Genomic DNA, 16,626 nt, shown 5'->3' on the forward strand with positions numbered 1-16,626 from the left:
AGGTGTACCAATAAGACAAAACCAAACAAACATCGAAAACAAACAACGGTGGCAGCTAGTACTCCGGGGACGACGACCGCCGAAGCCTGCCCGAACAAGGAGGAGGAGCAGCCTCGGCCGAAACCGTGACACCAGCTGAGAGAAGCAGACTTTGCAGATCGTAGAAAAAATGCCAAAGGCCACATAGCACCACTGAGAAGGCTTTCATCTATTTTATGGATTTAAGATGAATGAGTCCCATATCTATTTATACCACCTAGATACCACAGGTGTCATTCTGACTGCACATTCATATCTATTTATGATTGGACATGCCACAAGTTACAATTGCACTTAACCATTCTCACTGTCTAGGATATGTTTCTTTGAAATGTATTAGGCTATACTGTAGAATTTCAGCCTACAGTATTAAAGACATGAACAGAGTACACCATTTGTTGATGATTGGAATACCTGCTCTATGTCAAAGGTTGAGAAGTGGGCTTGAAAGTTGAAAGGTTTTGATGAGATAAGGCAACAAGAACAAATATACTTTATTATTATAAGTTATGAAAATAATGTTATTGGAACTTTGCAAGTCAGTTGAGGGCCAATATTTGTTACGCTTAGGGGAGCCAACTTCTTGGGAAGGGCCTGAAGATTACATTGACAGTTATACTACTAGTCGAGAAGTAGAGATGGGCACTGGTACAGTATGTTATCTTTTCACCATGAAACAGATATTGAAAACACCTGTCATAAGTTTGAAGTGAAGTTTTAACTTTCATTGAGAGGTGTTAACGCTTATTTATTTTCTACACAAACTCGCTTGGTAGTAAAAAACCCATTGAGAAAAAAAAAAAAGGTTGATGCACTGCGACAGCTAAGCGTTGGATAGAGTTTCACATTCTATATATAAGCCTGGTGACTTGTGTCACAGGGCTATTTAAATGCCATGCAGGGTCCCACTGTCAAAACATAGGCCGTGCGAGGGTACAACAGTATGGTGGACCTTTTTGAGACCAACACTTATTTCTTCAACGATCTGCGTTATCTAGAGGGAGATCATGGACCATTGCAGCACTTGGACATGGCGGGGGTGTCCCCTTTGTACCACGGGAATGACAGCCCGTTGTCACCTGGGGGGGATCCGTCCGAGACTGGATGTGACAGCAGCGGAGAGGAGCATGTCCTCGCACCCCCGGGTCTTCAGCCGCACTGCGAGGGACAGTGCCTCATCTGGGCTTGTAAGGTTTGTAAAAGAAAGTCTGCACCGACCGATAGGCGCAAAGCGGCCACTCTCAGGGAAAGAAGGCGGCTCAAGAAGATCAATGAAGCGTTCGATGCGCTGAAGAAAAAGACCGTGCCCAATCCGAACCAGCGCCTGCCCAAAGTGGAGATTTTACGCAGCGCCATAAACTACATCGAGCAATTGCAGGACCTGTTGCATACACTGGATGAGCAAGAAAAAACGCCCCAAAATGGCTCATATAACTATAACGTGAAAGAACACCATGTAAGCTTCATTTGAGTAATATTTGCAGCTGCATTTTTTATGTCACTTTATGCGTACAATAATTGGCTTCATGCATAAAGGGTAAATTGCCATAATGCATAAAGGGCAAATTGCCATAATGAGAAATATCTTACTGTGCATCATACTTGTAGGCCTACTACTTTGTGTACCTGTGCCCGTTAATAATAACACGTGTGTTAGTAGACACTTAAGCTAATACGTGTGTGTGTACATGTAGGCGTCAAATAAGGAGTACCATTGGAAGAAGGCCTGTCAAAACTGGCAGACCTCAGCTGATCATTCCAATGCACCAATGACGAATCAGAGAGAAGGTTGGTGCCAACTATGATTAGGAAATTAGATCTAAATTGCTCTTTTGCAACTCATCAACTTATTGTACATCTTATATATTTTATTTCTATATTTCAGGCTTCACGGAGTCTTCAGCGTCCACCAGCCTTCTTCGCCTGTCATCAATCGTTGACAGCATCTCAAGTGAAGAGAAACCGACTTGCAACGAAGAAGTCTCCGAAAAATAATGCATGATTTATTTGAATTTTGTAGCCTGCATAAGCGACGTCAGCATTTCATATTTCCATTGTCTATTTCTAAATTATTTCCACTTCTTAATTCATATGTTTTAGTTTCCATTTACTTATATTCATTTGTACAAATTAACGGGCATTTTGTAGTCACTGTTTTCTTTAAAAATGTATGAATGGTCAATATTTTATTTCTAAAGAATGACAACAATGGAACTATAATATTTTATTTCCAAATGGACATTTGATAATTGTAAATATTTTATAATATATTAACAACTTAATTTATTTTACATATAAAATGCAGAAACACAACCTCAAGAGATTCATTGTTGTGTTTGAGTATTTATATATGAACTGACCAACAAATAAATTGTAAGCATTGTATCTTACAGGGCATCTACACGTTTTGTTTTGTTCATCACTAACTATGCACTTCATTATTTATTTTAAATACTTTATTTTAAATACTTTATTTTAAATACAATTTTACTTTTTAGACATTTTGATATCAATACAAATTAAATTGTATACACTATATGGCCTTGACACATGTAGTATAGTATAATATCATGAAAACCATGCAATTAAAACCTCAGGTATTCATTTTTGAATTATCCTATGTTGTACCAGTTTTTTAATTGGACTTGACTCACTCCAAATACCATAGATTAATGCATGGTGTATGGGTACTTAAGGTAGGTCCTACTGTGTTCAACCTCTTTGCAGGTCAGGCCATTCCTATTATGTGACAAACTTTCAGCCATAGCTTTCAGGTCTCATAATGATATCCAATGATATTCCTAATGTCCCCACTAACCCACTTGATCATGTGGAATTTGAATAGAGATATGATACTGCACATGCAAGCACCAGCCACACGTTCCCTCAGTATTCATGGGTATTAGAAGAACATAAAATCCAACAGGACCTGAAATAGCCTGGGCTCCTTTCTTTGTTCCAGCTGGCAGAGAGCTAGCCTGGTCCACTCCAGTAACGTTACGTTTAACATTTGAGTAATTTAGCAGACACACTTATCCAGAGCGACTTACAATTAGTGTATCCATCTTAGGATAGCTAGGTGAGACAACCACATTTCACAGTCGTAGCAAGTACATTTTCCCTCATAAAGTAGTTATCAGCAAAGTCGGTGCTAGTTGGATTTTTTTTAAAAATATATTTATATCATTAAATATTATTACAATTATTATTATGTTACTATTATTATTACTATTATTATTATTATTATTATTATTAATATTTTGTCACCTCTAAACTCGGAAATGCTTCGACATGGAAACTTTGTCAGGAGGCAATGGTGCAAAGCCCTCAGTGATAATGAAGACAGCTATTAGGTCTTAATTCATGATCACTTGTTTGATCATGCACATTGGCACAACATTTACACATACTTTATAAGGGACTCCCTGAATGTAGGTTTGATATGATGATCTCTTGCTCCTTCATGTGTTGACTTGTGGAAGCCTACTTGTTTATGATCCAACAGTGCATTGCTGTGCTGACCTAACCCTGCATCACAGTGAGCACTGCTCCTCTCCCTCTCAGATCTCTGTGGCTGACACACTGCCCCTGCTGACCCCTGTGTGACCAGCCTGGTCTCATTGACTAGACGTAACATAATGTTAGCCACAACAAATTGTAATTTGTAACATATCATAAGAATTGTAATTTGTAAAATATCATACGAATTGTAATTTGTAACATATCATAAGAAATGGATGATGAACATCCACAAATTAATACATAATGTACCAAACGTAAAATATCATACTAATTTTCGTGTCCCGGATTTCCGTTTACTATATTATGTCTACCCCTGAGTCCAGGTTGTTTCGTCTGTCTTTTCCCTCAACCCTCACACAACTGTAGGCATACACACATGCACCTCACACTGACTCACAACCCCACGACCCCAAGCACACACACACAACTTATTGGTGACTCATCCAACAGTCATTTGAAAAAGAGGCCATAGTAGAGATGCACAAGAGTCTCTGTGTTTTTTTATTTTATTTTATTGCTGTTGAGTACATTCAAATCGATTAACCTTACAGTCTTTTTATATAGACGTAAATGGCTTTAGGGTACATTTTGGGTGATTTCTCAAAACAGTAGATTGCATATCCAATGTACCAACATTTATCCAAATCACAGTGTCAAAGCCACCCGTGCTCCTATTTCTAGTGCGATTAAAAATAGATTTAATGCGCGCTTCAGTGATGCCTCATACAGTAAGTACTATCAAATGATATATGGCCTGTACTTCAAAGTCCCTTCACATCTTTCTTTTTTCTTCTACTTCTCTTACTGAACCAAACTGAAACTAGATAACCCCCACAGTAATGTTATTTTAATGGATCGAAGCAGCTTTCTCACAGTGAGTTTGTGGGCCTGTTTCCCAGTGTCCATGAGCGTCTTCCTTCCAAATGAGTTCTAAGGCTCTCTTAGATCCCCCTAAATGACTTTGTCAATCTACTGTTTGTTTTTGGATAATATCTTTGATATGTTCTACCAAAATCTACCACCTGCTCAACATTGAGGCCTAAACCTTGGGAAAATAGCAATTACCACCTTTATGTTGAGAGGGACGTAATTTCATTGGGACCTGTTATTTTAGGATTTAGATGCAAATGTATCAGTTTGGGGTTTAATAGATGTGATTCCTGTACTAATGTATATGAGTATTCTATTATTCATGTATAATACAGTCTTTATAAGTTAGGTGTTATAGATGGAATTGTTTTGTCCTCTCCCTGGGTGTTTCAAATGGAGGATAAGTGCAGTATGACGTATTATCACCATTTGACTTGTTAGAAGACAACATCGGCCTGCAATTTTACAGAGATTTCCCTGTCACTTATGATGCTATTGAAATGGATTTTGCTGTGGAGCATGTGTTTAAAAAGTCAAGGCTGATGAAAGGGGATATTTTATTGGAGAGGATCAGCCTTTGAGAGATATGCCTTGATTTATCTGGGTTTCCTAGAATATCCTGCTACGATATGATTCCCTGCAACATTGTAGTTGGCAGCGCACTGCAGCTCCCTGCCAGACAAGTGGTGTTGCCAATCAAAAACCCTTGTCATGTGATATGATCTAATGCACTCACTAAAGTTGTCCATTGAAAGTCTGACTTTTAAAAGCTCATATTCTGTTAACTCATACCCAAATGATCTTGTTGACTCATCTTATACTCACATTTGTGGCCAAAGCATAAATTTGAGAAAAAACACTCCAAAAACCCCACCTCAAACTTGTATCTCAAACAGACAGTTACATTTTTTTTTGCTATTTCCTCATAGAGTATGATGTCATACTCCTGAGGAGGATGAGCTGACCAATCAGTGGTCTAAAGGAGGATGAGCTGGCCAATCAGCGGTCTACTCGCATTAATATTTTTAATGACCGGTATATGCCCACAACATTCTGTTGCTGAGGTACGCCCACACCATTCCAACACAGAAAATATACTTTTTTTAAATACTTAATTACACTTTAATGGAAGGAAAACTATTTCACTCATATTGTAAGTAATTATTGGTCATATTTCAACACTGGACAGTTACTTTACTTTAAGAAATGGGCTGCCCCCATATATAAAAACAAACATTGGTTAACTGGAAAAGTGAAATGCTATACATGAAGGATTATAATGTGTCATAAGTTTGAAATGATTGTATCAGTCTGAAACATTTGTCTCCATACTCCAAATCTTTCAGGAATATAACAAAAATAAGTTTCCATCTATGGCATATAAAATCTGGGGTTAATAAACCTTTATGGATGTCGGAACATTTGATATATGACACCTATGGAGACTGAATAAGAGGGGCACAACATCACATGAAATCAAAGCTTGAGCAGTTTAGAAGAAATAAGGGTTTCACACGTGAGGGAAAGGGACATTAAATCCCAGCTAATGCCCTACACTTAACTCTGCCTCTGACCCCTGACAACAACTCTGGAATAGAGGTGATAAAAAAAAAAAAAAACGTTCCCAAGAGACACCACTAGCACTTCCAATCACAGAGCCAGAGTGAGCATGTACGAATGGAGCAGCGCATAGGCCTCTGCTAGATGTATCGCCACGAACACCATATGCTGGCCCAATCGTATTCTATAGGCTCAATTAGCTGTCAGTTGTTGCCAGGTTTTCTCGTTGTCCGTATTGTTGGGGTTGTTCACAGTCAATATAGCCTTTGATCTCATCCGCAGCATCTAGGGCCAGGCTCATGCCAATGTCTTCTTCAGCTGTGCGCTATACAAACTCGGACCGCAATTCAGTGGCAGGTACTCGGGTGTTTTCTTAGGTGTGCGCGGTTCCCAGAGATAGAGGAGGCCAAACGTTTTGACACGTTGTGAGAAATATCCGCATTGTATCCTTGTAGGGTGTCAACAAACACTCGAATAATTACTCCGACGACTGAAACAGGCAGCTCATCATGGCTATTCATCAGTGTTTGTTCTAGCTAGTTTCTCATGCGTAATTAGGCTATGCACATGTGGTTCGCAAGCAAGCGTACTCTTTCGAGATGCAGCTTAAGTAATTAATATAGCATGCTTATTAACATGTATTACAAGCCGAATGTTTTAAAAGTTAACACAATTTGAATGCCAGATTTCTCATTTTATTGAGTAAAATTAATCAAGGATACAATGTGATGCAGGTATTTTAAGAGGGACATCAAATATGTACATTATTAGACATTATGAGACCTTTCTAAATGCAACAATGATATGTAAATGTTTAAATGTATAGGCCTATATGTATTGAATATAATTTGACATGGGTATAATTAGGTTTTAATGGTGTATGTTTGGCTATGACATTAGGCTAGGTCTTGCAAATGATTCACGAATTGAAGCCCTCGTGTTAAATGCTTAATTACCTATTTAATTAGCTTGAACAAACACGGACACCGCGTGCATGACACCTTCAATGATGAGTTAGGACCGGTTAGACGAGTTACCGCTGCATGTGAATGATCGGGATTTGAAATGTTACACCTCCCTTTGCAGCTGGGCTGCATCTGTAACGCTGCTATTTGTCTCAAGCATAAAATTGGCATGCAAACTCTTGCACATGCTTCACCTCGTTGCTCTTGCTCAGTTTTAGAAAACAAAACTAATCTCTATTATTATCACACTTTCATAATGTGTACGATTTTGAGTGTTGGCTCATTGCAATATTAGTAGCGTATATATTCAAAGATTGGTATACTAAAATTACTATTTTGTCGGATCTGAGAGGTAAAGTTATTCCCCTATTTACCTGTTCAACTATTGGTGTTCACCAACCATTACTTTTACACAGAATAGGTCAGTTTCTTAACAGAAAAGGGCAATGTAGTGGTGTAATGAGTGGGAAAACACCAGGGAGTGCAGATGTGAGGAACTCTGCAGGGTACTGGGGGTGAGGGACCAGGAGCGGGTGGGGCGGAGAGCTGAGCTAACCCCAGCCTGCCTGGGCCAATGGGGCATGGTAATTAGATCTGGCCAATGTGGGCCTTGGGCTCTGGACTGGGGGCATATAAGCGGGGCCCCATGGCAGCAGCCCCCTCATATCACTCAGAGGTCTCCTCTCTCACCCCACTGCTCTCCCAAAGCAGAGAGTTGTTTTCTTCCTTTCTTCAACCACAACAACAGCCCATCCATGGATGTCTTCTCCCCATCGCAGGTCTTCTATGACAGCGCATGTGCCTCCTCGCCAGAGGACCTGGACTTCGGCCCCGGGGAACTGGACGGCTCAGAGGAGGACGAGCACGTCCGGGTTCCTGGGGCTCCTCACCAGGCGGGTCACTGCCTTCAGTGGGCCTGCAAGGCCTGCAAGCGTAAGTCCAGCACGGTGGACCGGAGGCGGGCTGCCACCATGAGGGAACGACGCCGGCTGAAAAAGGTGAACCACGGCTTCGAGGCTCTGAGGCGCTGCACCTCAGCCAATCCCAGCCAGAGGCTGCCTAAGGTGGAGATCCTGCGCAACGCCATCCAGTACATCGAGAGCCTCCAGGAGCTGCTCCATGAGCATGTGGAGAACTACTATGGCCTTCCTGGGGAGAGCAGCTCAGAGCCTGGGAGCCCCTCGTCCAGCTGCTCCGACAGCATGGTGAGACTGAGACCAGACACACACGGACTCATATACAGCTTTACTCACTGTCTCCTCATCTCTGTGCAGCACACAGAGGCTTTATCCTGTCCTGCTAGTTCAGTGTCTGCTGAAATGTGTTCCCTCATTGGACTATTTCAGAGTACTCTATTTGCATGATGGATCACATTGCTGTTAGCCTCTGTCTTGTTGCATCTCCCAAGATCTTGAGTTAAAAAGCTTTTGTTTGTCTCTGAGCATGCATATTGTAATAATTTGACATTACAATGTCAAATCTAATTTGCATTCAGAGTATCTCCCTGGATCTGAAGGGGAATAGGCTCACTTCAAATTTAGAATGTTTATTGAATAGACTTGCACTGATTGTGCTGTTGGGAGATCTCAATTACAATGTTCCCTTGTGCATTTCATCTTCTTTGGCTGCATCACTGATGCAAACATCTCTTTTGCAGTGTTATACATGCATGATGCGTTATGTTTCACCGGGAAATGCTATCCTTTTTTTATTGGTGTGTTTGGTGCATGTATATTACCTCAGTGTATACCTTCTCAGTTGGCCAGTCAAGATTAGAATCTACAAAACAATGGTTAAAAGGTGATGCAATGCTAAATAATAGAATGGATCTTTATGATGGTGGATGGAGTAATGGCTTTCCCACCACTGGACACTTTATAGCCTAATAAACCCTGCTAAATCCACCTTACTGAAGTCTGGCAGGAAAGACTGTGCTTTTCTGCATTCCATCCTGACTGCATGTTCTCCGCTGCTGCCAGGATGTTCTGCAGATTTACTGGGAGAAAGTGTCGTCTTGCACAAACTGGTGTTGCTTCCACTGATACAATCGATTCGCCACGGCTAGTGCCGGGCAGATCATGGGAGTAGCCTGCAACTTTGGCCCTGAGGTCGCTGTGAAATAAAGAAGCCTAGCCAGACAGTCAGCAACACTGTGGATTTATCAGTCTGGCAAGATGACCAGGGATTACATTATTTGCCCATATTTTAATATGATTTAATATTTGTATGTTCTTATTGTGCACCATTTAAAAACCTCAGTTGAGTAAAATCAATTTCAGACACTTCAAAATGTCTGAAACGTGGAAAGGTGAATAATATCACGTGCTTTGTTATGACTGCTCTGCTAACGTTAGTTTGCTCTGTTTGTTTCCTTGTAGGTTGACTGCAACAGTCCTGTTGTGTGGCCTCAGATAAACACAAGCTATGGCAACAACTACAGTTACACTAAGAACGGTATGATTAATATTTTTTGTCTTGTTATGTCTTATAAAACTATAGACATAGTCTAATGAATACATGTAATGGGCTTATGTTAGGCTATGGTCTGACTACCAACTGTGTATGTTGAGTATTGTAAAATCTGCCAGGTTTACTTTCATTAGTTTTGATTCATACTATAGATGCACAAATAATGTTCCAAGTTATGTGAATAATTTTGCCTTTCCATTTAAGTTCACCATACCCATAAATTGACTCAATAGGACATGGTGGTTAACTGATCTCATCCATGAGATAGCTCCGTTCATTGTCTCGACTGACCTTGTCCTTCCCCTGTTTGTCCTGTCCAGTGAGCTCCGGAGAGAGCGGTGCTGGTGCCTCCAGCCTGGCCTGCCTGTCTAGCATAGTAGATCGCCTCTCCTCGGTGGATGCCAGTGCCCCAGCAGGGCTCAGAGATATGCTTACCTTCTCGCCCTCTAGCACCGACTCCCAGCCTTGCACTCCAGAAAGCCCCGGGACCAGACCTGTGTACCACGTGTTGTGAAGAAAACCTGCATTAGAATAGAAATAATCGGATGACCACATACCACTTTTACTTCCTATTTCGGTGATGGCTAAGATCGATCAACACCTGCCAACTTTTGTATTGTAAATAAGATTGTAAATATGTACTGTAAATGTTCATTTATTTTAAACAATATTATACCAAATGTAACATATTTAATTGATCCATTTCATGTGTCCGTCCTAATATAGGCCTATGCATCATTCAAACAAGTTGTATTTAAGCTATTGTATGTTAGCTTCATGTTTCTCATGATTAATAAACGTTTCAATAATTCTAGAGTTCCCACATTGTTGGTGTAAATGTTGTTTATTCCTTCAAATAGAGTGACTACAGAAGAGAGAGTAGCTTTCATTCCATTTCTGGTCAGAGTGTTGGTGTGGTGGGTAGAGATGGGAAGGGAGAAGAGAGGGTTTGTGTACCTGTTTTTTCATTAGTAACAAATGTTTCTCATGGTTAACACCCCTAACTACACCCTAAACACTATCATTTTGAACAAATGGCCTGAACGTAACACTTGAAATTGTGTGGAAGCGGAGGGGAAGGGGTTACTGGTATCATATGTTGCATCTCATCAAAGCCTACAGCTCATAAAATCAAAGCATTACAGTATTTTTCCTGTTGTATTGTGGCCCCATTAGGCTAAAAATATTTCCCTCACATTTATAACACATTTATAATAGAAGAACACAGTGAAATCGAATGTGTCACTGCAGGTTTTTTATGTAGCTCCTGTATCACTTGCCCTATAGAAGCACAGCATGCAGTCACGACCATGTGAAAACATAGAAACCTTTCTCGTCGTGACACAACCTTCGAGAGACACTCAAGTCTTCATATTTATGACAAGCACCTTCCTGTTGTGACACCAGAGGGAGGGACTCAGTGGCGAGTGGTGACACCAGAGGGAGGGACTCAGTGGCGAGTGGGACATACTGGTAGTTCAACCCTGGCTCTGCCTCTGTGGCACTATGCTAGATGGCTCTGTGGCATAGCATGCATACCAGTGAGGGCTTCTATTTCAGTAAGCCACACTGCTGGCTACGAAGCTCCCCACGCACTGAAGTAATTTTCCATGGCTAAACCTTGGATATATTCATAAATCATTCATGCACCAGGCATGTGACGTCATGAGATGACAAGAGATATCATATTTTTTTCCACATCAACAGATAGTATGACCCAAGGTTACAAACAGGGGGGGGGGGGGGGTGTATTTGCATCAAGTACTTTATTATTATCATTAATCTATTTCGTTCGATTCAACTTCCAACCTGGACAATGTAAGGACAAAACGTAGCCTGACACAAATCACTCTTAAGTGAAGTCCTCTGCCATTTTTCACTGTAGCCAAAGCCATTATTTGCAGTACTGAGTATACACTATCACCACAAGAGGGAGGTATTTCTAATACTTTCTAATTCAAGAGATGTCACTTGTCATGCTCTCATGACTCTATAGCTTTTTTAATTGCTTATCTAATAAGTAGGCTGTGATATTGTTTGTGTCATATTCCAGTTAAACAATAACTACCTGACAATTTGATACAGATGTAGGATCTTAATTTAAGCCAGTTTACTACAGCAGGAAAATAATTCTGCAGCAACAGGAAATGTGAATTATTATGTGGATTATAATTAATGGACATTTTTGTAGGGGTTGATACATTCTTCGTAAGGGAAAATCAAGTCTGAAATTTCATAGTGGAAATTACAAACTTCAGAAGCCTTTTTAAACCTCAAATACACTACAAGTTTTACATTTCCTGACTTGCAGGAAAGTTCTCCTGCAACAGGGTCATCAAATTAAGATCCTACATCTGTAGATATTTTACAGACATTGTGCTCTTCTAATAGGACATGTTGGGATGAAAAGTAGACAGTTACCAATTCAATTGCTCTGTAGGCTACTTCAAAACTCCAAAACCCACATGCTCAAGTGGGGCCAATGTTGTCCTCGTGCTCACTGCAAATCCCCCCTTCAAATTATGAGGAGGCTATGAGGAGGTTAGCTAGCTGCCAGACGCTTACATTAAACATATTTAACAACATTAAGTGATTCATAATCACATCAATACAATACATTTAAAATATTTGGTCATTATGAAGGCTAACTATTGCCCTTGCATTGAGGACCCACCTTTGAGTGAGTAATCTAGACACCATGTTGATATATCCCACTGGGCACAGATGTCCATTCCACGTCTATTCTATGTTGGTTAACCAATGTTGATTCAACCAGTGTGTACCCAGTGGGATTTCTAGGCTATAGCTAGTTGTCTAGCTAATAATAGTATATACCCCTCAAATTCAAATCTGGACCTCAAACCATAAAAAGTCCCCTCTAATCAGGGACTGATTTAAACTTGGGATACTACAAAGCAGGATCAATGTGTATTTTATTTTAGAAGGATAAGCTTGGAATGGGCATGGTCTAATTGACTCCACAACAAAAAACACATATCAAAGTTTAGTTTTCTTAATGAATCAGAAAATCAATAGTCATTTCTGGTTGTTTATCAAAGTTAGCTGGCTAACTCACTGATCCTACTTTGTAGTATACCCCTCAGGTGGGTGCAACTAATTATGAGGTAACTAACATAAAACCAGCACTTGAATAGGTCGATTTGGGTCTGAATACCCCTGGTCTATACTATTAGCCTGGCTGACCCGCGACCCATGTGACTACACAGCGAGCTGTGTCTGGAAGACTTCCAGACCTGGTGCCAGCCAGACTACTATACTATAGGCTTCAGTCTAATCTTCCATGGGTTTCCTCTGTATGGTAGACTGTATCATCATTTACGTTAACATTCATTTAGTCTATCCTACAGATAGTATCCTAGGCCTTTCATTCTTCATTTGCTTCCATGGGGAATCATACAAATATTGTTTTATCACCTACACTCTGAAAATTAGGGGTTCAACAAGGGTTCTTCTAAGATCCTCAAAGTTCTTCGAAAAACCTTTTTTATTTTTATTTTATTTTATTTTATTTCACCTTTATTTAACCAGGTAAGCCAGTTGAGAACAAGTTCTCATTTACAACTGCGACCTGGCCAAGATAAAGCAAAGCAGTGCGATAAAACAACACAGAGTTACATATGGGGTAAAAAACGTCAAAAATACAACAGAAAATATATATACAGTGTGTGCAAATGTAGCAAGTTATGGAGGTAAGGCAATAAATAGGCTATAGTGCAAAATAATTACAATAGTATTAACACTGGAATGCTAGATGTGCAAGAGATTATGTGCAAATAGAGATACTGGGGTGCAAAAGAGCAAAATAAATAACAATATAGGGATGAGGTAGTTGGGTGGGCTAATTACAGATGGGCTGTGTACAGGTGCAGTGATCGGTTAGGTGCTCTGACAACTGATGCTTAAAGTTAGTGAGGGAGATAAGAGTCTCCAGCTTCAGAGATTTTTGCAATTCGTTCCAGTCATTGGCAGCAGAGAACTGGAAGGAATGGCGGCCAAAGGAGGTGTTGGCTTTGGGAATGACCAGTGAGATATACCTGCTGGAGCGCAGACTACGGGTGGGTGCTGCTATGGTGACCAATGAGCTAAGATAAGGCGGGGATTTGCCTAGCAGTGATTTATAGATGGCCTGGAGCCAGTGGGTTTGACGACGAACATGTAGTGAGGACCAGCCAACAAGAGCGTACAGGTCACAGTGGTGGGTAGCGTATGGGGCTTTGGAGACAAAACTGATGGCACTGTGATAGACTACATCCAATTTGCTGAGTAGAGTGTTGGAGGCTATTTTGTAAATGACATCGCCGAAGTCAAGGATCGGTAGGATAGTCAGTTTTACGAGGGCATGTTTGGCAGCATGAGTGAAGGAGGCTTTGTTGCGAAATAGGAAGCCGATTCTAGATTTAACTTTGGATTGGAGATTCTTTATGTGAGTCTGGAAGGAGAGTTTACAGTCTAACCAGACACCTAGGTATTTGTAGTTGTCCACATACTCTAGGTCAGACCCGTCAAGAGTGGTGATTCTAGTCGGGTGGGCGAGTGCCAGCAGCGTTCGATTGAAAAGCATGCATTTAGTTTTACTAGTGTTTAAGAGCAGTTGGAGGCTACCTTAGGGTTCTTGGCACTGAAAATTGCGCCAAAAAAGTTATTTCAAGAACCCCATAGGAGGTGGGGTTCATCGAGGAACCTCCTTAGTTGGTGGTGGTTCTTGTTGGAACCTAACTGCCCAACTGAAACATTTGGATTTGAATTTGAAAGGACAGTAGGTGCAGGCCCTTAACTGAAAAATGTAAAGACCTCCTCAATTTAAGGTAAGGTTTGTCCCTTGTATGATCTAAATTGATATTGTTTCATGATGATACCATCTGTCTTTTCATATTTGTGCAAATCTTTCTAAAACAGAAAATTGACACAATTCAATGGATATCAATCAACAAAGAAGTAAGAATATGTATGCTATAAGAATATGTTGAAGGCTAGCTGTATTGGGTGCAGATGACTTTTGTGTCTGTGAGGAGGCATACAAAGGTATGTCAATTGGTATTGGTATGTTATGCAGATCACATGTACCATCCTCCTCCCTTACCTCTTCAATGAAAATCCCATAGGCCTCTACATTATGGACAAGATATGTGTATGAAAACCATTATCAATACAGTTCTTTTCATTCACATTCACCACAAGAATCAAGGTATGAATACTGTCGTGTGCATGTTTTGTTAATCATCTGTATAATTACTCTTTTTTTGATTCACAGACTTCACCCTCCCTACACCTCTGATTAATATAACAGGAAACCTGTTCGATCACCATGCACTGCAAAATCATTCTGGCTATGGATACGGAGAACATCAACACATTAACATCAACACGCCAGAGGATATACTCATTGGACTTGGGGCTCTGCTGGGAGTTTACCTCATATTTTGATTTTTTTTATTCTGCTTTGCCACTAAAATCATAATAAACACTGAGAACTAAAATATTGTGTTATTGTTGTTATTGTTATGCATATTATTATCATTAATAATAATAATAACAGGGGAGGCGGGGTAGTTCAAAAATGAACCCCAAAAGGTTATTCAAAAGGTTATTTGAGGATTCATTAAAAGGGGTTCTTTGAAGAACTTATAGGGGGTTCCCCAACGGTTTCACTTTGAAGAACCCATAAAGGATACTCCAGGAACCTTTTATTTTTAGAGTGTACCTCCAAATGTCTTTGGTACAAAAGCAGCGTTTTCTGCCTCTAGGTTGCCAAGGCAGACCAACAGGGTATCACATCACATGCATGCAATGCACCCACCCTACAGAGTAAAGTCTGACATCCCCCCCACCCCTGCATCTGGAAGTATGTTGTCACGGAGACAGAGAGGATGTGATTTCACCTGGCTATAAAGAAAGTGTTGTGTTCCAGTATTACATAGATACACATCAATCAATTCACACCAGCCATATAAGTGTGAACTCATTACAGTGTTATACAGTGACTACATATTGCAGCTATGCTGTTCTTAATCTGCATTAGACTCATCAGATCAATCTGATTAATTTAAAGGTTATGATAATGAAAATTACTCGTAGCCAGGATTCATATGTCCACAAAGATGAGATTAGATGAATATAATGCAATGTCATTCCTGAGGGCTCAAATGTCAGTATCCACGACATGGCACAGTCTCTGTAGCTTGTGCATTCTCCAACACAAGCCCTCTATCCTATATGAAGGGCTCTGTAGTGTGTAGCCTACTGATTGAATAATTAAAGCTGAGGTATATTCATTTTACAGAATAAGAATGACAAATATGAACATATTTCACTGATCTTTCATCAGTGATGCCTAATTACGAGTTTGCGTTTCCATCCTCACTACTCAGTTCATTAGCGCCGTGGAATGAGAAAAGAGGTGATTAAATAGATAGATGGATTACAAGGATGAGTCACTGTTTATGAATTAGACATTCTTGATGGAAATATTCCTTTGATTCTATCTGAGGAAAGTATAATTAAGCAATAAGGCACCAGGAGGTGTGGTATATGGTCAATATACCACGGCTAAGGGCTGTTCTTAGCATGACGCAACGCGGAGTGCCTGGATACAGTCCTTAGCCGTGGTATATTGACCATATATCCGGCATTAGTTTCAGTGTCTGCTTTCTGTATTGACGTGCCATTGGCGATTGAGTTTATATTCAGATGCTTACATTCTTATTATAATGTAAAAAGCGTCAACAACAGGCACTTCATCTCATTACCTGTCAGTGGAAGGCAGTGTCAGAACCAATGACCCCTCACTGATAGACCTTAATTGCTTTGGAAGAGTGCTACACTGCTGCCCTGTAACTCCTGTTCACAGCTCAAACAGACAGGGGTCAGGAGCTGGTTGTAGCCTGCTTCCCCTTACCCCACATTTCAGACAAGCACAATAGACACAGTAGAAGAAGAAGCACTTCGGGGTCAATGAGGTTGTCATTGTACACACGCACATATATTTATTTATACAAATATAATATGTATAACAATTGCATATCACCTGGTGTTGTCTTTTTTTCCCAGTACAATCAGGAAGTACAGTACATTCAGTCAGGAAGTACAGTACGTCGAATCAGGAAGTACAGTACATCGAATCAGGAAGTACAATACGTCCAGCCTAAAAAAATGCAAGTCGTCAATAAGAAAGAGAATAAGT

General features: G+C 40.3%; 1 protein-coding gene and 1 pseudogene across 2 annotated transcripts; both read left to right on the forward strand.

Moving 5' to 3' along the window:
• Positions 1 to 982: 982 nt before the first annotated feature.
• Positions 983 to 2,034, forward strand: LOC311139175 (myogenic factor 6-like; the record flags this gene model as incomplete). Its single annotated transcript, XM_084174065.1, has 3 exons — positions 983 to 1,495; positions 1,734 to 1,827; positions 1,925 to 2,034. 3 exons carry the CDS (start codon positions 983 to 985, stop codon positions 2,032 to 2,034), a joined length of 717 nt encoding a protein of 238 aa, XP_084030191.1.
• A 5,523-nt stretch (positions 2,035 to 7,557) lies between these two features.
• LOC311140146 (myogenic factor 5-like) lies at positions 7,558 to 9,939 on the forward strand (annotated as a pseudogene). Its single transcript has 3 exons — positions 7,558 to 8,161; positions 9,335 to 9,410; positions 9,746 to 9,939. The product of its transcript is annotated as a myogenic factor 5-like (transcript).
• Positions 9,940 to 16,626: the final 6,687 nt, after the last annotated feature.

This window comes from Coregonus lavaretus (genome assembly GCF_964263955.1).
Source record: "Coregonus lavaretus genome assembly, chromosome: 13".
NCBI lineage: Eukaryota > Metazoa > Chordata > Actinopteri > Salmoniformes > Salmonidae > Coregonus > Coregonus lavaretus.